General features: G+C 38.7%; 4 protein-coding genes across 8 annotated transcripts in view; 2 read left to right on the top strand and 2 right to left on the bottom strand.

The window, feature by feature from the left end:
• Positions 1 to 24,618, top strand: part of LOC149382906 (uncharacterized) — a 79,386-nt gene that overhangs the window by 1,468 nt on the left and 53,300 nt on the right. The window lies entirely within an intron of this gene.
• Positions 1,319 to 2,659, top strand: LOC149382914 (uncharacterized). The gene has a single exon (XM_089628801.1). The coding sequence runs from the start codon at positions 1,319 to 1,321 to the stop codon at positions 2,657 to 2,659; it is 1,341 nt and encodes a 446-aa protein (XP_089484927.1).
• The window catches only part of LOC149382904 (purple acid phosphatase 4-like), a 77,181-nt gene continuing 62,434 nt past the window's right edge, over positions 9,872 to 24,618 (bottom strand). The window contains exons 2-5 of the mRNA XM_089628490.1: positions 11,012 to 11,184; positions 10,828 to 10,932; positions 10,669 to 10,736; positions 9,872 to 10,573 (exon numbers count right to left, since the gene is read on the bottom strand). Coding sequence (XP_089484616.1) covers positions 10,390 to 10,573; positions 10,669 to 10,736; positions 10,828 to 10,932; positions 11,012 to 11,095 — 441 coding nt within the window. The 5' untranslated portion in view covers positions 11,096 to 11,184 and the 3' untranslated portion in view covers positions 9,872 to 10,389. The remainder of the gene's footprint in view (positions 10,574 to 10,668; positions 10,737 to 10,827; positions 10,933 to 11,011; positions 11,185 to 24,618) is intronic.
• Positions 13,286 to 18,333, bottom strand: LOC149382913 (putative disease resistance RPP13-like protein 1). Of its 5 annotated transcripts, none has more exons than XM_089628484.1 (5): positions 18,296 to 18,333; positions 17,718 to 17,758; positions 14,178 to 17,292; positions 13,984 to 14,048; positions 13,286 to 13,405 (listed from the first exon to the last, which is right to left on the bottom strand). In XM_089628484.1, exon 3 carries the CDS (start codon positions 17,261 to 17,263, stop codon positions 14,192 to 14,194), a length of 3,072 nt encoding a protein of 1,023 aa, XP_089484610.1. In that variant the 5' UTR covers positions 17,264 to 17,292; positions 17,718 to 17,758; positions 18,296 to 18,333; the 3' UTR covers positions 13,286 to 13,405; positions 13,984 to 14,048; positions 14,178 to 14,191. The 5 variants fall into 5 exon arrangements, with proteins under 5 accessions (XP_089484610.1, XP_089484613.1, XP_089484612.1 ...); XM_089628487.1 differs by having other exon boundaries at positions 14,178 to 17,265; XM_089628486.1 differs by having other exon boundaries at positions 14,178 to 17,271; positions 18,296 to 18,327.

Here is a 24,618-nt window from a genome sequence, read left to right as displayed (position 1 = left end):
AACGTTGGACATTCAACTGGATTATTTCCAGTACGTTCCCACAATTCAGGTCCATTGATAGGCCTTATGACATGCTCATAGATTTTTTCTTGCGTAGACTTTCTCAGGCTATCATGCACAAAGTCGAATATATTCAGTCCTCTCTGCAAAATACAAGCGATGGCATGTTTGCAAGGTATACCACACAAACCCCATTTGTTGCAAGCACACTTCTATTCCTTCAAGTCTACAACGTATTGGTCCCCGTACATGCCTCTGACTTGGAAAGCAAGATCACCACCATAATCCGCAATGCAATGTGTTGATTTTAGTTTATTCTCCTCAATAAGTTGGAAAATACGTACGTGGTCCAACAACAGTTTTCCACACACACATACAACCTTTGAAATTTTGGATTGACTTCACCAGTAGCTTGAGGATAACATTTCATTTTCACTGTAGATCCAGGATTAGCCCTTCTTATTAATTCCGCACAATAATCCCAAAGTCTAGAGTATTGCTCCTTGGTCGATCCATCAATTTGAGCCCTTGCCAACTTTCTAGCCCGATAAAATTGTATTGGAGCTAAACGACGTAGTTTAGATATCTCCTGATTATTCTTTTTATTTGTCCTTTTCTTATACACGTGTTACACCCATATTGGGCTGTACGTCTTACATTCGTTATACTGTGTATAATCGATTTTGTAACCTTTATTCACTGATAATGAGAACTCTCTCGATCTTGCTTCATTTAGCAGATCTGATATTCTCAAATTCTCTCTATGATTGATCTCAATATGGTATCAGAGCTCTATTTCCGCCATTGTTGAGCTATCCTTGAGCTTTCGTTTCGTGTCTCTCATCCTTCTGGTTATACTCTGTTTCGCGATGGAAGAACAGAGCAACTCGGCGATTGAGGATTCTGCGTTCGAAGGCTCACGAAGATCAGTCATAGATGATCCTCTTAGTGTGTATTATCTCCATCATTCAGACAATCCAGGTACTGTGCTTGTATCTCAGCTGCTGAATGGAGATAATTATGCCTCATGGAATAGATCTATGTTGATTGCTTTGTCTGTCAAGAACAAGCTCGATTTTGTTGATGGATCGATTTCGAAACCTAATGGATCTGATCCTCAACTGCTGAATGCTTGGAGACGTAACAATCTATATAGTGATAGCTTGGTTGATGAACTCGGTCTCTAAAGAGATTTCGTCGAGTCTCTTGTTTGGTGAATCTGCAGCTAAGATCTGGACATATTTAAATGAGAGATTCCGACATAGCTGAGGTCGGGCATGAATTGACCAACATGTCTCAAGATTAGAAGTCTGTTGGAATGTACTTCACTAAGCTGAAGACGGTTTGGGAGGAGCTAAACAATTTTCGTCCGACTTGCACTTGTGGCGCGTGTACATGTGGAGGAGTGAAGAAGTTGAGCGAATTCTTTCAAAATGAGTATGTCATGAGTTTTCTGATGGGACTGAATGATTCCTATGCTGGTGTGAGAAGTCAGGTGTTGCTTATGGATCCGATTCCTGCGATCAACAAGGTGTTTGCTCTAATTACTCAAGAGGAAAAGCAGCGCAATGTTGGAAGCGAACATGGAATTGTCGAGAATGACAATGTTGTGGCTATGACCGTCAAAGAAGAAGCTCAAAAGAAGACGTACAAGAAAGAGAAAGAGAAGCCGTTTTGCTCTCACTGCAAGTTCCCTGGTCATACCATGGAGAAGTGCTACAAGCTACATGGCTATCCTCCTGGCCATAAGAGAATCAAGAGCCAAGTCAACAATGTGGAAGCAAAGGATCAGCAGCCTAAGACTGATGAGCAGAGTCCAATGACCACTTCACAGTTGTTTGAACAGTGCAATCAGATGATGTCAATGCTGGCGAGTCACATGAGCACTTTGTCTGCCTCTGGCTCGAACACTGATGTCAATCACGTCACCTATAATGCAGGTGCTTGTTATTCTGACAGGTTTTCTCATTGTAATTCTGGTGATAATACTGTATGGATACTGGACTCAGGTGCTACCAAGCATATATGTGCTGAGAGATCTCAGTTCATGGCTCTCAAACCTGTGTTTAATTCAACTGTTACACTGCCAAATCACACTGTGATTCCAGTGCACCATTATGGAGATGTGGCTCTCAATCATGATTTAGTACTGCGAGACACATTCTATGTTCCTGGATTTAAATTCAATCTCATATCTGTGCATGCTCTAACTGAGGATTTAAATGTTGAGATCACATTCACAGTTGGTGGTTTTATAATTCAGGATACACGGCTAAGGAAAACGATTGGCAGGGGTGAGAATGGAGACGGACTATACATCATCAACGGAAGCAATGGTGTTGCAGCACAAGTCAATCAGACATCCTCACAGCTATGGCATGACAGGTTGGGACATCTATCATTCAAGAAGCTAGAGCCTCTACAGAGTGTGTTAAAATATACTTCTAGCAACAAGCACTGTCCTTGTCCTGTTTGTCCTCTTGCTAAGCAAAGACGATTGCCTTTTATTGCTTCAAATAATTTGTCTAAAAACATTTTTGATTTGGTCCATTGTGATGTATGGGGTCCTTTTCATGTTCAATCGCATTCTGGACACGGATACTTTCTCACTTTGGTTGACGATTGCTCTCGTTTCTGTTGGATTTATATGATGAAGTGAAGCAAAAGTCTGATGTGCTTTTTCTGATTCCTCGGTTTTGTGCTATGGTTCAAACTCAATTCGACAAAACAATTAAATGCTTCAGATCAGATAACGCTAGAGAGTTGGTTTTTGCTGATTTCTTTTCCAAGCAAGGAACATTACATCAGTTTTCTTGCATCGAGACGCCGCAGCAAAACTCTGTCGTGGAAAGGAAGCATCAACATTTACTCAACGTTGCTCGGGCACTTTATTTCCAATCACGAGTGCCTATCAAATTCTAGTCGGAGTGTGTGCTCACTGCGACTTATCTGATCAATCGTTTTCCTTCAAGTCTACAACGTATTAGTTCCCGTACATGCCTCTGACTTGGAAAGCAAGATAACCACCATAGTCCGCAATGCAATGTGTTGATTTTAGTTTATTCTCCTCAATAAGTTGGAAAATACGTGGCCCAACAACAGTTTTCCAGCGACTTAATTCTTTTCTCTTAGCCTCGATCCTCCTCATCATGTAGCACCTCACCATCTCAAGAAGGGTTATAATAGGTTTGTCACGAGCTTCTAAAATTGCAGAATTAAACGACTCACACAAATTGTTGAGAAGTATGTCACAAGTAGGAACATCGCTAAAATGCGATCGACTCCATTGCTTTGGATCAAGGGCAACAAGCCACTTCCATGCATCGTTGTCCAAATTTTTCATTTTTTCCAATTCTGCCTCAAACTTATTCTTTTTTTTAAACAAGAATGGTTATATTAACAGGCTGAAAGCCACTTTACAAAAAGGGAGTGCAAAACGCACTCCAGACCAAATCTTAACCTCCCACAACAAACCGGGAGGTCGATCAGTAAAAGAACCAAAATTACAAAGGAAATCCTAAATATTTATATCCAAAAGAGTTTTATATAACCGGGAGGTCTATAAATCACTATTCCAGTCTCTCTGGAGGTCCGCCAAGGAGAAATTTTTAAACTCCTTGCAAGCATTGTGAAGCCAAAGAGCAATGTTCCGATTGAGAGACTCCAGAACGCCTTCTTGACACCACTCCTCGTTCTCGAAAACGCATTTGTTCTTGCTTAGCCATAGAGCCCAAAAGCCTGCCAGTACCCCCGTTTTAACTGCCGCCTTCCAACGGTTGTTCTTCCCCGGAGTCGCGTGAAGCAAGAAATAATCAGATAGGAGAACAATCGATGAGACCTCAATGTTTAGCTTTCCGAAAAACCACTTCCATATTCCTGAAGCTGCTGGACAGTCTACGAAGAGGTGTTGAATGTCCTCCGCTGCTCTGTGACAGAGGAGACAACAACTCGGGGAAAGGGCTCGATGAGGGTTCTGCCTTTGAATAACATCCGACGTGTTTATTCTTTTGAGTGCCAGTCTCCACCCGAATATTTGTACTTTACTTGGGGCAGCGCTCTTCCAAACTGTTTCGTGGAAAGGCACTGAAATGGTCGGTCCAGGAGATGCGAGTGCAGCGTTCATAGCTTTTACCGAGAACTCCTCCGAATCATCCATCCAAGCCCTTCGATCCTCTACCTCATCCCCTAGGGAGACTGACTCTAGGGAATCCATAAGCTGCGCAAATTCTGAGGCCTCTCTATCTGTTAAGTTTCGTGAGAAGTTGAAATTCCACTCGATAGAACCTGAAAGAGGGTTAGAGACCAAATGCCTAATTGGCACATTTTTTAGAGAACATAAACGGAATAGACCAGGGAAACGTGATACCAAAGCCTCGCCACCACACCAAACGTCCTCCCAAAACCTGACCTTATTACCGTCTCGAACTATCCACATACATCGCTTAAAAAATTCTTCTTGCACCGAGAAAACGGACTTCCAAGTACTCCTTAGGGTGCGTCCCGTTGCAGGCCCCGGATCCCATCTATTGTCTTGAACACCGTAGATTGCTTTTATCACCTTATGCCACATCTCGTCCGGCTCGAGAGGAAAGCGCCAAAGCCATTTCGCAAGCAAAGAAATATTTTTCGCAACAAGTCTCCCAATCCCCAAGCCTCCCGCCTCTTTTGGCTTGCAACAGTCAACCCATGAGACCGCTGCCCGCCTTTTTTGGTTTTCGAATCCTTCCCAAAAGAAACATTTCATGATTTTCTCAATTTCATCGGCTACCGCTGAGGGCATTTTAAAAACTGGCATGTAATAGGTCGGTAGGGCAGATAAAACCGACTGAATGAGGGTCAATTTCCCGCCTTTCGATAGAAAGCCTCGCTTCCAGCCAGCGAGTCTCTTTGCAACCTTGAGAAGCACGGGGTCCCAGAAAGATTTGCTCCTCGGATTGTCTCCAAGGGGTAAACCGAGATAGGTGATCGGCCAATCTAGCTTTTGACAACCGAGAGAAGCTGCGAGACGCTCACTTTCCTCTGTTTCACAATTAATGCCAACCAGACTACTTTTCTCTATATTGACTTTAAGGCCCGAGTCTTTGCAAAAATCACGAATGATATCGAGAAGATTTGCCCAACTTTGAAAATCGAAATCTCCGAAGATAAGCGTGTCGTCCACGAACTGAAGATGAGAGATTCTCAATCTCGGGGAGCCTACCTCGAGGGGTCTAAAAGATTTGCTTTCCACTCCTCGAAGGATTCTTCTGGACATCGCGTCTGCAACTAAGGTGAAAAGGAAAGGCGAGATCGGATCTCCTTGACGCAAACCTCTCGAGCTTGAGAAATGATTTCTATCTTTCCCGTTAATGATGATAGAAAAGGAAACCGATGATAGACATCCTTTAATCCATTTTCTCCATCTAGCGTCGAAACCTTTCATTTCCATCACGAAGTCGAGAAAATCCCATTCCACCATATCGTAAGCTTTCTCGAAGTCTATTTTAAAGACTGCTCCTTTCACCCCCGACCTCTTGGTTTCCTCAACTACCTCGTTTGCGATAAGGATCATATCTGAGATTTGACGACCTTTAACAAAATCACCTTGGAAAGGGGATATAATTTTATCCAAAACTGTTTTAATTCTTCCCGCCAATACTTTTGCCAAAATTTTGTATAAACCTGTAACCAGGCTGATTGGTCTAAAATCCTTGGCTCTACTGGCATTGAGTTTTTTGGGTATCAAGCAAATGAAAGTCTCGTTTACACTTTTGTTTATTATGCCCGAACCTATTCAGATAACAGAGTTAAGCGCACATACAAAAATTGTAAAAATAATACATTAGTATTGAAATTACCTTGGCTTAATTGTACTCTTAGTAGCTGCCCATAATATGATCTTTAATGCCAATCCCTTATGAAATTACCTTTATGCGGGCCCTTCAAAAAACAAACCATCAAGTCCAATTACTCGTCGACAACCAGCCAAAAACCCGTTCTTTGTTGCAGCCATACACACATACAACCTTTGAAATTTTGGATTGACTTCACCAGTAGCTTGAGGATAACATTTCATTTTCACTGTAGATCCAGGATTAGCCCTTCTTAATTCCGCACAATAATCCCAAAGTCTAGAGTATTGCTCCTTAGTCGATCCATCAATTTGAGCCCTTGCCAACTTTCTAGCCCGATAAAATTGCCATTTGGAAATAATGTCAATTTGAGTATCATCATTCACTTGTTGTTTGAACCCAGCAAATGTCCATGTCGGTTGAGCTCTAAATTTGTTCAAATACTTCTCACACAACCACTTTCCATCAAGTACCTTGTTTGAAAATTCCAATTGACAACTTTGTTCTTCATTTAAAGTCTTGATGACCCATGAGTCAGTGGCATTGTCAACAGATGCCAACAAAATGTCCATGGACATCCATCTGCACATCTAGCTCTGATTCGGACTTTGTCGTTCTTTAGAAGCCGAATATTGCGATGTGTCTTGATCACATGCTCCTTAATAGCCTTCTTCAATGAATCTGCATTAGGAAATACCATGCGTATCCGATATCTTTAAGTTTCTTCCGAGATGAGATGATTTTATTGTTTCGCCGTTTTATTGCACATATTCACGAGGAAGGAAGTGACTTAATGTCGCAATTCGCAAGTAAAAAGGGTTTTTTTTTTCCGGGAAAGTTAAGCATATAGCATGTAAATGTTATACGTTAAAATCATAGAAAAAAAACTCAAATTAAAGTAAAATGCCATATTATAAACGAGTAGGAAGAAGAGAGACGGAAAAAATGGAGTTAATATGAGAGAATGTGTGAATGGAATTTGTGAAGTACAATCGTGGAATTACTAGGAGTCCTTATGGTAGTCAATTTTGTCTTTCTTTCTCAAATGGATTAAGGTTGATTTGAGTTGAGAAAAAAAAACATCATTACACATGGATTAAAGGCATTTAAGAACTTATCATATTAGAATATAAGGTATTTAGATGAAGAAAAAAATTATATGCCACGTACAAACCCACGAGCTTAGGCAAGAGTAATGTCCAACATTATAAAGATGTTTATTTGATGTTTATTGAATGACTTAAAAAAAATATGTTTATTTGATTATATTTTTATTATTATTATTAGGTTTATTGATATCCGGCCATTACAATATCAAAAAGGCCACCTCAATATGTATATATATATATATATATATATATATATATATATATATATATATATCATAAAAGTACTTTTGAATACTTGTGTCTGTGTTAAAGAATGATCTTATGTTTACATTTATGTTAAACGTTTCTTAAGGTCAAAGTTTGTAAAATCCATTAAACTTTTGAAATTTGAGTTCAAGGGCATAATTTTATGTTAAAATGATTTTTTTTCCAAGTAGGGGCCTAACTTCTTCTTCTTTTTTTTTTTTTTTTTTTTTTAAATGAAACGTGGACGGAACCACGAGAGTTTATTAATGGACCCTGACTTGTGACGAAAGAATACCATGATTACAATAGCATAATAAGTGAAATGAAAAAAAACCGTAAAACGAGGAAACTTGGATCGGCAAATCTAAATGATCTATGACAACAATGATCATTATCGCATTTGCGTGTCACTATACATGGATCATTATTTTCTTAATGAATTATCTTTCAAGTTAATTATCTAACCTCTCTTAGAAGATTGTAATCCAGGTTCATATCAGCTTCTCACAGCATACTAGTATTGTACTAGTTAGGTTAACTATACACAATATTAATTATGAAGCAAAGCAGAAGATATAAATAAGAAACTAATACTGATTATTATAATAATAATATATATTTTGAAGGGAAAACGGGCCTCATTAAAACCTCTCCGCCCCCGAACCGGTGCGATGAGGAGGAAAAAGAGTGTCCAAGAAACTCATATAAACACGGCATCAGCCGGAAAAATGAAATCTATCTGAGATTGCAAAGCCCATTTGCACAATTCACGGGACTCACCATTCAGATTCCTTTTAATCCATTTAAATGAAATCCGATAAAAATTAAGCATCAACTCTTAACACAGAAGAGAATAAGGAATAAAAGCCTCCAATCCGGGCACTGGAAGGACCGACTAAGACTAAGCCTCAACACAGAATAGAATGTTTCCATAGCATAACTCGCACAAACTCTTGATAGTCAGCTTTGAAAACAAGTGAAATTGATCTGGCATCAACTTTGATTAGATTTTTGTGAGCATATTATAAGATAAAGAAGCACCTAATCTTTTAGGGTCCTGAGAGAATGATTAGAACTCTGATTCTATTGTTGTCATTGTCATCATCTTCTACATTTTGCGTTGACTCCCATAAGGCTTTCATCATATGACCTTCAAAGCAGTTGACAATGAGTCAATGAAAAAGTGTAATCGGACGAACCAAAACATTAGCTCCGAAAAGAAAGAAAAATTTACAACGATTCCACTCTCCAATTTCATAGAATATAATAAGGGTAATTAAGCTATATAGCCTCCTGAAAATAGGCAATTTATTTTTAGCCCACATTTTGTTAATAAATGGTAAATAGCCAGGAGGATTTATTTACAGCCAAAATATGACTAGACTACCATTTTGTTTTCCCGCCCAGTTTCTATCGGCTTATTACACGTAATCAAGTCAAATATTTGGTTATTAATGCTCGCGAATATCAATGAGCTAATTATAACCGTGTAGCTGCGTTCACACTTAACCACAACCGCTCACATTTATAGTTTTTCAAAAAAAAAAGAAGAAAGATATGAAAGAGAGCCGAGAGAGAGAGAGAGAGAGCCGAGAGAGAGATCGAGGGAGTGAGAGCTCGAGGAAGAAGAGAACGCTCGACCGAACCACCACCAAACACCCCGTCATGAGCGGACCCAAAACCCGCGCGCGCTCGGACCGGGGAGTCACCGGGAGTTGCCGAGAAGAGATTGACGAGGAGTTCGGTTGGAATCAAAGAGGACCGTCGGAATTCATCAAATAGAGAAGGTATTTCCCGTGAATCTCTTGAACCCAAGGGTTTGGGTTCGGAATTGCAATAAAATTTGGGCTTTCTCGATAATGATTGTATCGTTCTTGCTTGGTTAAGCTTTGGATGAATTGAAGTTGTTAAATTGATTTTTGTTGGTCAAAATTGAAGGCTTAATTTCAATCGCAGGCTCTGATTTTTTTTCTCTCGGGCTCCCTGTTTGAATTTTCCGAGAAGAGAAGAATCTGCGTCCAAAGTTCCCGATCGATATTATGGACTCCGCGAAGAACAGTTTTTATTTATTTATTTATTTACAGTATGTTCATGTAAATACGAAGCTTATTTACAGTATATTCGTGTAAATACGAAGCTTATTTACAGTATATTCATTGTAAATACAAAGCATATTTACAGTATATTCACTGTAAATACAAAGCATATTTACAATATAATCGTGTAAATAAACTGAAAAAAATTCTGAAAATATTTTGGGCACGAAAATTATGGAAATTATGAATATATGGAAGACAAAAATAATAGCAATGAATGAAGAATATATTTACAGATTATATCCATAATTAATTGCAACGAAAATAGAAACTAATTACCTAAAGTCAACGCCGAAAATTTCCAAATACATAACAATTAATGGCTGAGAACTTTCAAAATCTGCTCAAAATTCAAATTTCAAATTTGAAAACTTCCCTATTCGGTTTCAATATTTAATTCGAAATTTAAAAAAAAACTGCCCGATTAAAATAGCGTAATGGCAAAAATGTAAAACTAATTCAATTAATAAGCTGCCACGTAAGCAAGATGACTATCTACGGAGAATTGACGAAAGGTTGGTTAAAATTAAATTGCTACACATTCCGTGGCTTAAGCAGCCAATTATTTGATATAATAATGTATATGTAGCGTTTATTCCCTGTTTTCACAACAGAACCATACGAATCTTGAAACGCAAGTAACGATCTTCAACCTAAGAACTAATGCAAAAACAATTAAATTGGACAAGACACAGATTTACCCTTGTTCGATCAAAATGATCTACATCCAGCAACGAGTCCGATCCACTATCTTCTTGAACAATTACAAGCTTAGCTTCGATTACAATCTTCTACCGAGAAACTCCCAATTCTAGGGTTCTTGAGAGAAATCTTTTCTAGAGATTCATGAGAGGTAAGAGAGAGAGTAATGTAGTTCTATTTCTGTCTAACCCACACTGGGATACGAGTTTCTCTATTTATAGATCATAGAGAAGCCGTTTACAAGGGTAACTTAGGACTTAAGTTTCCTGCTGTTGACGTGCACACCAATGCTGTGAACCAGCAGACTTCACTCTTGATCCAAGGGTTGTTATTCAAACTGACAAAAGGAATAAGATCAACACCTCACAGTATAGTTACAAAAAAGAGAAAAAAAAAAAAAAAATCCTAGATGGCTGGATGAAGGAGCCATCCACGTCGTAAAACACAATCTCTGCGTTTTTCGTTGTCAATTCTACTGACATGAACCCTTGTCCGTCGTAAAAAAAAATTCACCCCTGCTCCGTTTAAACCTTTTACGTCTCCATGCCATGCCTTTGACCCCGCCCCACTAGTCAAAAACTCCATCGGTCTGAAAATCCAGAAAGTAAAAAAGTTCATATCATTGTTAATTAATTTAGTCATAAAATAAAAAACCAGTAATTTTTGAAATTTTCTAATTTTTACCTTCTTGTGGCACTTATATGTTCTAGACAATGGTCATGTCCGTTCATGTAGAAATCGACATTATTGGCCTGTTGAAATTGAGCAAGATAAAGTTAGAGGACCATCTTTAGTAAAATAAAATAGAGATTACTAAGCTTTGATCTTCAGGGAAAAATATACCTCAAGAATTGGAAGAAGCTTGTCGTTGAGTTCCTTTGTGTCACCATGATGACCAACCACAATCTTCCACGTGGCAGACGATTCCCTCAACCCCGATTCGACATCCTATCGCAGATTTTCGAGATTATCAGTACTACTACATTACTAAATTAAAAAAAAGATATATAAAAAAAAAAAAAGTCACCTCCAATATGGTGGAGATATAAGGCTTGCACGACGAAATGCCTCGCCAATCGTAAGTATGATCTTCCGTTGCAGAGAAATACATGTCAACGAACGGTGTTGTGTCTACGAAGAAAAACTCTGCCACCACCTCTGCACGAATAATTACATAACTTATATTTTAATTCATTGATGATACGACAAGATTCACTAGCAGTAGGAAGAGAAGTTGGAACCACCGGGAAAAAAAAAAAAAAAAAAAAAACTGACCGGCATTGATACTACGAAGTTGATTCCTAGTTCTTCTCCAACATTTCCCATCTTCGCATGATAAAAAACCCCAAGCTAAGTTGACAATGAGGCTCTGCTTTGTTCATAGAATATGTGTGAAAGCCTTCCCACCACCTTTATACAATAATTTCACTCGCACAATAATCTTGTCGCGAAATCGGCGTGGAAGTTTGAATCTCGACAGCGTAAGTTCCGTTCTGATGCACTTTTTTTTTGCTCCAACCAAATGATGTTACTGATATATAAGAGTGTATAGAATTAAAGAGAAGAGAAAAATGTAAGCTTAATGTGACATTATTCGTAAGCTAATTAACTACATCAGCGAGAATACAAAAACACTCACGAGGGCAGCGATGTCATTCTCTACCAGCGCGAGTGATCACCATTCTCTGTGTTCAGCGCTCCAGCTTCTGCCACATGGCATACTCGATCGATCAGAATTAAGACGAACACAATCATCTCGGTGAATAAATTATAATTAAAAAAAAAAAAAGTCAGTTGAGAAGAGATCACAGCAATGAATAAAAAGGACACGGTGAGACAAGGAGCATATCACTATAGTAAAATCAATTGTAGTAATAATACTATGTACATATACTATCAGAAAAAGGAAAATAAAAATAAAATGTCATTTCACCTTCAAAGAAACGGTGATGAAAACTTGACCAGCTTGAAGAAATGTTTTCTGGACCTGAGAGAATAATTAGAACTATGATTCCATTATTGCAGCCTCCATTTATCTTTCTCACACCGTTGCTTCAATGGTATCAAAAGAGCTTTGTTTTGCAAACACCGTCCTCGATTGACTTGATTTCCACAGACACAACGATTGAAGACTGAGCCACATCTTAAGACACAAAGCTTCAAAAAAACCAAAATCAATCAATTCCGCAAGAGAAACAATTTCAAAAATGTCAATTGCCAAGTCCAATTAAAAAATAAGTCTTAACAAAAGAAACCCAAGTAAGAGCACAATGGTCATAACAATAAACCCAGTTCTTAAGCTCTCAAACCTAACGTTTTTTTTATCCCAGTCCTTCAATTCCTAGATCAAGCACTTCAAATTCGAGAATCACAATTCAAATCAATTCCACACACATTAAGTTTCTCAGCTTTATATGGAGCCTGAACTTCAAAACCAAAATCAATCAACTCCACAAAAGAAACACTGAAGTAAAACCCCAACCCCTACTTGATTCCAAAAACGTCAATTGACGAGTCCAATTCTAAAAATCACTGTATACAGAAGATACCCAATTAATAATAAAATCAGAATAGTCGTAATAGTAAATCCAGTTCTTAAGCTCTCAAACCTAACATTTTACCATTTCCGTCCTTCAATTCCCGGACCAAGCACGTCAAATTTAATAATAACAATTCAAAATCGATTCCACAAACTTTATCGTTGATCGTGAGAATCATTGAAACCAGGTGCTCGAAGGTTGACGTCAAGAACCATAACACTATGCAAAGGCACGGGCTTCCTTTGTCCCTTTACGAACAAAGAAACCAGCATTAGAGTTTGATAAAATTTAAATGGTAAGGGATCGTCAGTAGTAATAGTAGCATGTATATCATTTTATCAGAAAAATTATAAAATAATAATGAATAATTTACCTTTAATCAGATTCGGATTCAGATGTTGATTGAACTTTGATTTCAGGGATGTGGGCAATCTTATGCCAATCTTGGCCTTTATCTTTCTCACACCGTTGCTTCAACAATGGATGGCATCCCTCGATTCTCAAAACAGAGAGAGAAGCGGGCAAGCGTTGTTCAGGAAAACACTGAAGCTGAGGGCACCCCTTAATGGTCAACTCCTTAAGGTTGGTGAGTTGTTGAAAGTCCTCGCCGTTTAGGGCCAACAGATTCTCACTCTGCGAGATCCAAATAGTAGACAGAGTGGTGGGGAGCAATATTCCATCACCAGGAAACGAATCCCCTTTCCAACCCCAGATAAATAAGCGTTTCAATGATGGGAGTCTGTGTAGATCCCACTGCAAATCGATGATAGTCACCGATCATCAGAATCAAGACGCACACAATCATTTTGTTGCAGTAACAGCATGAAAGATTCAATCTTGACATCTTTCTTCCATCAACAAGTTTTGGGTCCAACAACCACCTGATCATCACCAAAGATAAAGAGTGATTAACAGAACTAAAGACTGGAAAATATATTTTACATTAAGATCCAGATGATACAATGATATTGCTGCTCTGAATGGTTGGGAATATACAGAGTGAACTCCTTGGCTACGAATTACGGCCTAAAATCTGTCTGAAGAGAAAACACCATAAGTTTCTTTTCTTCTGTCCACACCTAATAGTTCACTATACTCACAATTCGAAAATTTCCTTGTAAAATAAATATCTATGTTCAAGATGGTCTTACTGTTTTCCTAATTTCAATCCTTCACTTCATAACTTAAAATACCCTGTAAGTTTCTCAGCTTTATATGTCACCTGAACTTCAAAACAAAACTCAATCAATTCAACAAAAACACTTAAGTAAACCCATACTTGCTTCCAAAAACGACAATTGACGAGTCCAATTAAAATAATCACTATATACAGAAGATACCCAATTGATAAACCCAGTTCTTAAGCTCGTAAACCTAACATTTTACCATTCCCATCCTTCAATTCCCAGACCAAGCACGTCAAATGTAATTATAACAGTTCAAAATCAATTGCACAAACCTTATCGCTAATGGTGAGGATCGTCGACATCACGTGCTCGAAGGTTGACCTCAAGAACCATATCACTATGCAAAGGGACAACGAAGTAGTGTACGAATCATAACCAGCACTAGAGCGTCAGTAGTAGTAAGAGTAAAATGCACATAATTTATCAGAAAAATTAAAAAAATAATAATAATAAAAGAATAATTTACCTTTAACGAAATTTTTATATATCGATGTCCGGGATGTGGGCAATCTTATGCCAATCTTGCCCTTTATCTTTCTCACACCGTTGCTTCAACAATGGATGGCATTCCTCGATTCTTAAAACAGAGAGAGAAGCGGGCAAGCCTTGTTCCGGCAAACACTGAAGCAGAGGGCACCTCAAAATGGTCAACTCCTTAAGGTTGGTGAGTTGTTGAAAGGCCTCGCCGTTTAGGGCCAACAGATTCCTACTCCTCCAGATCTTAATCTTAGCCAGAGTGGTGGGGAGCAATATTCCATCACCAGGAAACGAATCCCCTTTCCAACCAATGATATTTAAGTATTTCAATGATGGGAGTCTGTGTAGATCACTCTCCAAAGGCTTTTCGCAATCCTCTATGAAAAGACTTTCTAGTTTAGAGAGAGAGTCGGGGTGTACATGACAAGCATCCGACGTGTTTGGTAAGCTCATCTTCAACTCCGGACATCCTTCTAAGGATAGTTCCCACAGCCTGGGGAAAACTAGTGTGCCATCTCCACCAAATGACCACTCCTTCCACTGTGGCATACCATATATGTTTAATGTCTCTAAGGATCTGAAAGAGGTGCCACTAGTACTGCTGCCACCGTACAACTCATCACCCACACTCACCACGCTATCAAACCCATCTATTCTAAGGTCTGTGAGGCATGGCAATTGTCCCAGTGGAGGCAAAATTAAACAGCTTTTACAATTCCTAAGGCAGATGAATACTATGTTAGAAAAGGAATGATGTCCCACCCAATCTGGAAATATCGTGCCTCTGTAATACTCGATTATGAGATTACTCACATTTGTATGAGGCCGAAGTGATTCCAATATTTCTCTCTCGCTCTCCGAACTATTTGCATCGCCGGCAGATTCTTCACTCCATTCCAAAGTCAGATCCGTAATGCCCTTCTTATCCTTCAAATCAGCTTCCAAAGCCTCATTCGCATCACCCACATTTTCAATACTCGAAATCTCAAATCTTCCCATGAAAGGCTGAACATGTTTCACTTCTTTAATATTATTCCCCCTATCTCCAAAACCAACAACTATTTTACTCAATGTAAGCAAAGACTTCATATTTTTTACTTGGAAGTTCATTTCTTTTAGAGGTGTTCCAAAAATATCCAGATGCCGCAAATTGACAAGCCTTTCCATGTTTTTGGGCAACGCTGTAAGATTACGACACTCCGACAGCAGTAAGGTTTGCAAGTTGTACAAACTACATATTGAAGCAGGTAATTCTGTAATCTCGGAGCTTGATAAGTCCAAGTACCTCAAATGTATCAAATTATTAATCCAATAAGAGATTGATCTGATTTTTGAACCATGTAAACCAAGAACTCTTAAGCATCTTCCTGATGTCCAAAAGGAGGATTCGAGAAGCGAGCCAAAACCGTAAAGTAATTTTTCTGATATAATAAATGTGCGCCAATACTTGGTATCACATATACGCTCAAAATCTTTAAACTTCTTGCTATATGATAAATGACGAGTATGCCTTGGAATGCTATGCAAGTCATTGCTCTCGTCCAGCCTGAAACAAAATCCACGGGATACGAACATGGCCAAATCGTGAACAAGGTCGTGCATGAGGAAAATCGAGTCATCTTGACTACTTGACTTCTGAAACAACAACCTCGATACAAGATCTTCAAAGTAGTCTTCTCCAACTTCCTCCATCGTCATAGCTTTCTCATCACTCTGCAAAAATCCTTCAGCCATCCACAACAAGATTATTGTGCCTCTCTCAAACTCGTAGTCTTTCGGAAACATGGCGCAATAAGAGAAACATCGTTTTAGATGTGTTGGCATGCGGCGATAACTCAACCATAAAGCGGGAAGGATGTTCTTTTCTTCACTATACAACTTATTCCACGCATCACTTTCGAGTATGTTTTCCCATTTCCTTGGATTTCGTTCGGATCGTAATAGACCGCCAAGAGATTTTATAGCTAAGGGAAGACCTTTGCACTTCTTCACAATCTCTCTTCCAATCGCTTGCAAATCTTGATGTGCATGAGCGTCTTCGTTGTTTCTAAAAGCATGCCGTGAAAATAACAGCCAACAATCTTCGATCGACAAATCAGCTAAGTCATAAGTAGAAGTTTTTCCACAAGCCATGACAAAGGCAACATTTGTATTTCGTGTAGTCACAATGATCTTACTTCCTTTCGCTACAGACTCAAAAGAGCTCTTCAAACAGTCCCAGAGAAGATAATCCTCATTCCAAACATCATCAAGAACCAGGAGAAATTTCTTCCCTCTTAAGGAATCCCTCAATTTTTGTTGAATCTCCAACAACTCTTGAATACGGCACTCTTGCGATGTGACCTTTTCCAAGATTATTGTTGTAATCTTATAGTTGTCGAAATCATCTGATACCGTCACCCATGCTCTAAGATCAAAATGATCTTTGACTCTAGCATCATCATAAACGAGCTGAGCAAGCGTGGTTTTGCCGATACCACCCATCCCTACAATCGGAATGACAGATAACTTTTCCTCGCTATCACCGCTGTAGAGCAACAAGTCAATGATAGCCTCTATGTCACCTTTCCTTCCGTAAATGCTAGATTCTTCAGCCAACGGAGTGGGTGGCCTTTGAGAGGAATGCATTTCTCCAAGAACGTCTCTCAGACCGAGATCATCCTTTTGCTCTACTAGTTCCTTGAAACTACGAAGTATCTCCGTGGCTTCTCTCTTGACCATCTCATCAAATCCAACGGTGAAAAAATCAGTTATGATATTGGAACTCGAAGGTTGATGAGGTTCCATCTTTAGCCTCAGAGCTTCGGCGTCGATTGTATCGAGCAAATCATCAGCGCGGTACACCACGTCATTGAGGTCTTCGAGCCACTCCCTGACATCATTGTCCGAGATCTGCTTCTCCTCCGCGTCGTTGACCAGCCTCGTCGCCGATTTGACCACTCTCCTCACCTCACGCAAAACATCCTCAATTGGTTGCTTTCCACGGAACAGCTTGGGGATGTCTTTTATAGCCAACCTCTCAAACAAGACTTGAAGAGAAGAAGAAAGCAACGCTCCTCCAACCAATTCAGCCATTTCTATCACTTCCACAGATCAAGGTTTCACTATTTTACAAAAGGTATAGAATCAAAGAAAGACACTACTTTCCTAAAAAAAATAGGTAAGATCGTAATTATAGACTGATTAATTTTAGTCCAAAGTTGCCTTTAATTAGCAAACTACCATAACAATAAAAAAAAAAAAAAGAATTATAGAACTATATACAATATAAAGAAAGAAAAAAAACAGATCGACGTTGATAATAGATCAAGGTTTCTATATACAAAGTTGCCTTTAATTAGCAAACTACCAACCAACTCAGCCATGTCTAACTGATAATAGATCAAGGTTTCTCTATTGTCAAAGTAAGACAGTATTTATAGAGTAACTAGTTCCAGAGTTGCCTTTTTAACAAACTAGCATAGCAATAAATATATAAAAATTATAGAACTATATAAAATATAAAGAGATCTCAAATAAATAAACTTACAGGTAGACGACGTTGTTCTCCAGAAGATGATTCGTTGAGTTCTCCGAAGTCCAAACACACACAATATACAAGAGTAGTGAATTGTGAGCAAAATATGGTAAGTGATGAGGTCAACAAAAGGCTATAGAAAATTATTAATATAGAATTAAAGTAAGACAGTATGCATTGATCAGTAATTACTTTGATTCCAAAGTTGTATTCTTAACAAGTTTCTATAGCAAAATGTATAGAATCAAAGTATAGAAGCGTTGCATGGGGGTTTGATTATCAATATTAGAAGCGTTGACTCTTTTTTTGTTTTTGTTTTTTGTTTTTTTTTTTTTTTTTACTTTTCCTATCACAAGGAAACAAATGTTCATGGGCGTCTTATCATATAGCTAGTGGGCACTGGGAAATCAAAAAATTATTACTCTATTACTGCACATCATCTAAAAAAAAAAAAAAACTTTATTTTAGCCTCTCCTCAACTCGGTTTTTAGTTTAGTCTCTGAATCAAAGTAACTAATTTGATTCCAAAGTTGCACTTTTAACGACCTAGCAATAAATACAAATTTATAGAACTATAACAAAAAACTTACAAGAAGATGACGTTGTTCTTGTTCTGCAGAAGATGGTTATTGTATGAGCCAGTGTGAAAGCAAAAAAGATGCACGAAGACAAAGGGTTCTGTATAGAATAGATAGATATACACAATGGTTAAAAATACTGGCAAGTCAAAGTGAGTATTAAACAATGCGCGGACGTCAATATGGATTCTTAAAAAAATTAAATAAAATGAATATACAAACGTGAATTAAGATTCATTTTTCAGAGGACCTCTTCATAGCCTTGAGTTCAAATGCCATCAAACCGAACATTAAAACAAAGTTTAACATAAAGTATCGCAGTGGAGGAGGTTAACAAAGACTATAAAGAATATCATAGCAATTGAACGACCGTTGATTCTTATTTGCTATTTTTTCTTTTCTTTTCTTTTCCTTCTACCACGCGGAAAGTGAAACAATAATTAGTGGGACTGTGAGAGAATGAAAGATGAGATACCAATTATATTCATTCTCTTTTTTTATTTGTTTATTTATTAAAGAAAGCGCATGCAAACATACACGGTTTCACATGAGAGGTTTGATTATAAATATTATAGAAATAGTTACACAAATACACCGTTAGATGATGATAATTCCATGAATACCTTACCTTTCATATATATCTCATTTTCTAATTTTCAGCTAATTTATCCTTATTTTAAATAAAAGTTGTAAACAGAAATTCCAAACAAGACTTGTAGAAAAGAAGAAAGCAACGCTCCTCCAACCAACTCAGCCATTTCTATCACTTCCACAGATCAAGGTTTCACTATATTACAAAAGGTATAGAATCAAAATAAGACAATACTTTCCTAAAAAAAAAAGGTAAGTTCGTAATTATAGACTGATTAATTTTAGCCCAAAGTTGCCTTTAATTAGCAAACTACCATTACAATAAAAATAAAAATAAAAGAATTATAGAACTATATACAATATATAGAAAAAAAAAAAAAAAAAACAAACAAACAAACAAACTCACAAGGAGACTACGTTGTTCCACAGAAGATGATTTCTTGAATTCTGTAACAAAAGAAAAAAAAAACAAAAAAAAAACACGAGAGTTGAATGAAAGATGAGATTCCAAACAAGACTTGTAGAAAAGAATAAAGCAACGCTCCTCCGACCAACTCAACCATTTCTATCACTTACACAGATCAAGGTTTCTCTATTTCACAAAAGAAGTAGAAGCAAAGTATGATATGACAGTATTCATAGAGTAACTAATATGATTCCAAAGTGGCCTTTTTTAACAAGTTCTTATGGAAATTTTTTTATTTTATTTTATAGAACTATAAATTACAAGCAATAAAAAAAAATGAAAGACTCACCAGGGAGCTGTTATGCTGAAGAAAAGTACTATATTTGTGAATTGTGAGCAGAAAGTATCGCAGTGGAGGAGGTTAACAAAGACTATAAAGAATATCATAGCAATTGAAAGAGCGTTGATTCTTATTTGCTATTTTTTCTTTTCTTTTCTTTTCCTTGTACCACGCGGAAAGTGAAACAATAATTAGTGGGACTGTGACAGAAAGAAAGATGAGATACCAATTGTTTGATTCGTTCGTGTTTTTGATTCGTTATACAATTTATTTTTGTTTGTTGATTAGGTGGATTTTTCATTTGTTTGTTGATTCAGTGTTAATTCGCGAATCAGTTAATTAATTAACTGATTAAAATTTATAAGGTTAATTAATTAACTGACTGATTGAATTAAGAATTAGATTAGGTTATGAATTTTTTTGTGAGTAAAGTTAATTTACTAACTGACTGAATTAGGAATTAGGTTAATTAATTGAATGCTTTGAATAAGAATTGACTTAAGTTTTGATTTTTTTGAATTTTTTTATGAATTTCCAATTCAAACATTCAGTTAATTAGTTAATGAGATTTATAAACAACTAGCCTACTTATAGAGGGGACTTTTAAATTATAGCCCAACTATCTATTTATTTAGGGAAATAGCTCATATTTCTCATACTTCCAAAATTGTCCTTGGTTTCATAAAACTTCGTTTTTATTTGTTTGTTAATTCTATATTTTTTCCAGTTATTCATCATCGGATTTGAATCATGGAATCGTTCGCCAAATCGGAGACATGTATTTTGTTTTTTCGAATGGTAAATAATATTTACTATCGGATGGCCCGACTGTAAATATTATTTACTATTAAAATTATCATGCGATTTGCAACCAGGATATTCGACAACTCATTTGGAATAGTAGGACCATCGATTTCGTAGATGTTCTTCTATTGTTCTTATATTATCTGTTCATTTAGATTAGTCATTTAATCCTTCTTAGTTTATGTTTGTCTAGTGTAGGTGTTTAGGTTCTTTAGTTTCTTACAACTTCGTTCTTAATTGGTTGTTAATTCCAAAAAAAATTTCAGTTATTCATCATCAGATTTGAATCATGGAACTTCGTCAAATCGGAGACAAGTATTTTGTTTTTTCGAATGGTAAATAATATTTACTATCGGATGGTCCGATAGTAAATATTATTTACCATTCGAAAAAGCATATTTTATAGTTAATCTAACAGAGAATTGATCGGAGATGCGGGGGAGGGTTTCGATTATGGTGTTCTATGGGTTAATCGAATTGGAAATAATATATACTATTTTTTCCAAGTCTGAGAACGGAGACGCTTCGTCGGCTTCGGAAGTGGCAAAATCAGAAAATTGGTGGCAGAAAAAGAGGTCGGACGCAATATTGGAGGATTGAGGGATTTGAAATCGACTGAGAGTTCGGAGGCAATATCGGAGGATTGAAGGATTTGGAGTCGGATCCGAAAATTTTGGTGTGTATTTGATGAGGGGTAAGGTAGGAATATAATATTGTTTGGTAGTAGATTGGGCTAGTTACCTAATTTAAGTAATAGTTGGGCTAAAATTTTAAAAGAGGTGATCAATTTGGGCTAGATACCTAACCGACCCTTAATTAATCTAACTCAATTCACTCTGTTAATTAATTAACTGATTCGCAAATGGTATAATTGTCTACTAAGAAAAAATGTGCAATTTCCTTAATTAAATGAAACTTGAGCTATTCCCCTAATAAGAAAGGTAAGATATGCTAGTGACTACAAATTTCAAAGCTAAACTATTTGCCACAATTTTCGCTCGTTCCTCTAAAGATCCGATGCGAAACGATGTGCATCGTGGATCTATAAAAGAGAATGAACGCTGACTTGATCGACCTACGACTTCATCTAGATACCTAGAAGCTCAAGTAAAAGATAAAATATTATTAGATCAATAATAACATTATTAATAGACTTGTAGTTACTAAGAAAAAAAAAACTAACCTTATGTAGAACACAACACAAATCGCAGATATTTCTTCCATTCTACAAAATTGTATGATATCCTCTTGCGGGATATACAACGTCTCGATGTACCCAAACACTTTGAGTGGAACTTCCACTGTACTGGAACGATTCATATTCTTACGAGCATAAATGAGCAAAATCTTGCAAGCGGTGGGAAGATTTTCTAAATCGTCTAGAATTTCATTCGACATTGCCGATTCTTTAACTTGTTGATATTGACGCTCATGATCTGATTGTTCAACTAAATCCCCAACTTCAACCGGTGATTGAGTTTCAATGAACGTTGGGTAATATGGAGTCGGAGATGTAGTCTTTTTTTCCTTATATGTGCGAGCTTTTTTGGTATCTGCCTTATCTTTTAATTCCTATATAATGAGTTCATGTCACTAATTTGAATCAAAAAAATTAAGTAATGTAATGAAACGAAATTAAGTGTAAGAGAAAATTACCAAAGTATCACCCATCAACGCCACTAAAGGTTTTGGCCATTCAACAATTGACCCAACTGCATCATTTACGGTGACTATTTCATCATCGACGGGAATGGGAATTTCGATTTCACCTTTGCCTTCTAGTGCAAAATCAATAGTAACACGGTAGTTCATTGCACTTAGAGGTCGCCCATGGATGGTAGGATTTATTGTATCAATATCTAAGATGTTTCCTCGTGCAACAATGTTGTCAATTGATCCGATGGCCAACTCACATGCTTTCACCTACGTTAGAAATTGAACAAATACAATACATAAATAAATATATAAATAACAAGTCAGAGACATTTTTGCTAACCTTTGGAGCTTGATTTGAAATATTAGTATCTGTTAAGCCGTTTTTTGGATTTAACATTTGAGGACACGTGGCGTGCCTGGAATAGTCACGTGCCTAGTATTGGATCGGCACAAATTACTTTTCGAGAGTCCAAAGGGCTCAAGGAAGTTCGGGATAAAGCCCAAAGCGTCCAGGAGCTTCAGAGGATCTTAGAATCGTAAAGAGGGAAACAATGCTTTGCCTTCTTCTTCGTCGGGAATGCGTTCTTCATCTTTGATTCATGGCCTGTGGTCGAGCTCGCCTGGAGGGTCGAGCTCGTCTGGAGGTTGAGCTCGCCTGGAGGTTGAGCTCGCCTGGGGGTCGAACCTGGCTGGAGGTCGAGCTCGCCTGGAGGGTCGAGCTCGTCTGGGGGTCTAGCTCGCTTGGTGGCGAGCCTGCCTGGAGGTCGAGCTCGCCTGGAGGTCGGGCCTGCTTGGAGGTTGAGCCCGCCCGGAGGTCGAGCTTGCCTGGAGGTCGAGCTCGCCTGGGGGGTTGGGCTCGCCTGGAGGTCGGGCCTGCTGGGAGGTTGAGCTCGCCCGGAGGTCGAGCTTGCCTGGAGGTCGAGCTCGCCTGGGGGTTGAATGGGGGATGTGACCGTGCTCTTCGTGAGCTGCCTACGTACCCGCTTTGCGGGATCAGGTCATGACGTAGTTCAGGGCCAGATGTGTTTGCTATGTGAGTGGATTATTGGATTTTTGTTTTTCTTCCTCCCGTCGAGAGGTGGCTCTCGGTCTTTGTTTGTGATCCGGGATAATTTTGAAGTTGGGAGAGTATTTGGCTGAGAGAATTCTGGGGTTGAAAGAAAAACTGAAAGTTCAGAGAGGATTCTCCGTTCTCCTCCCTTTGAGTTGAGAATGAATGAACTATTTATAGGAAAAAAATCGGTGCTTAACGCTTGGTTGATGCTTGGTTGGCGCTTGGCGCTTGGTGCTTGGCGCTTGGTGCTTTGCACTTGGTTGATGCTTGGTTGGCGCTTGGTGCTTGGTTGGCGCTTGGCGCTTGGTTGATGCTTGGTTGGCGCTTGTTTTTTGGTTTTTTAGTCATGCGTATTTTTAGCATTTGACTAAATTGCCCTTTTATATTGTAATGTCGTTTTTGCAATTGAGGCGTCGTTTTTACCATAAGAAAAATACGGCATAACATTAACCCCCCAGTTTCTCGTGCGACTTGTCGTGCGAGAAATTTAATTGTCTGGAGGTAGTTTTTCCTTGTCTTTTTGGCAATGGCCTTGGTGGGTGGTCGTCTGGACTTTGAGCCCGTCGTTGATTTCGGAGCCATAGGGGCTATTAGCGACTTGATCCCGGGAATCAGGCGACCCTAAACCACGGGGGTCGGGATTTTCGGAGCCACGAGGGCCTTAAGCGACTCGATCACAGGGATCGAGCGACCCTAAACCACGGGGGTCGGGATTTTCGGAGCCACGGGGCCCTAAGCGACTCGATCACAGGGATCGAGCGACCCTAAACCACGGGGGTCGGGATTTTCGGAGCCACGTGAGCCTTAAGCGACTCGATCACGGGGATCGAGCGACCCTAAACCACGGGGGTCGGGATTTTCGGAGCCACGGGGGCCTTAAGCGACTCGATCACGGGGGTCGAGCGACCCTAAACCGCGGGGGTCGGGATTTTCGGAGCCACGGGGGCCTTAAGCGACTCGATCACGGGGATCGAGCGACCCTAAACCACGGGGGTCGGGATTTTCGGAGCCACGGGGGCCTTAAGCGACTCGATCACGGGGATCGAGCGACCCTAAACCACGGGGGTCGGGATTTTTGGATCATTTTATCATTGATATAAGTATTTCCACTGGGTGGATTACAAAAGGTTTCCCTTCGCGGGGATTACATGTGATCAGACACAAAAAGATGGTGATAAAAACGTAGATTAAGTGGAGTCCGATCGTTTATGCGGGTCTTGCTCTTGCCTGGGCGGCTTCTAACTTTTAGGTGACAACGTTGAGAGGAGCTCTTGCCCTTTGAGCTTCGTTCTCATTGTTCCCCTTGTCGACTGCTTTGCCGTGTCGGCTTGTCGAGGCTTCAGAGTTGTTGATCATTTTAAGAACGAACTCTTTTAGTTCTCCTCCTCGGATTAAGGACTCGATTTGTCTCTTCAAATCGATGCATCTAGAGGTCACATGTCCGTAACACTGGTGAAACTCGCAGTACTTGGACCGGTCTCGTT

Source organism: Urtica dioica, chromosome 10 (assembly GCF_054948205.1).
Source record: "Urtica dioica subsp. dioica isolate 48M chromosome 10, U.dioica_male_clone48M_v1_H2, whole genome shotgun sequence".
Lineage (NCBI taxonomy): Eukaryota > Viridiplantae > Streptophyta > Magnoliopsida > Rosales > Urticaceae > Urtica > Urtica dioica.
Note: the sequence above shows the minus strand (reverse complement) of the source record. Positions and strands in the feature narration are given on the sequence as shown.

What these genes read in the sequence shown, in the direction of transcription:
- LOC149382914 (XM_089628801.1), top strand. Translation starts at nt 1,319, where the DNA reads ATGTACTTCACTAAGCTGAAGACGGTTTGGGAGGAGCTAAACAATTTT.
- LOC149382913 (XM_089628484.1), bottom strand. Translation starts at nt 17,263, where the DNA reads ATGGCTGAATTGGTTGGAGGAGCGTTGCTTTCTTCTTCTCTTCAAGTC.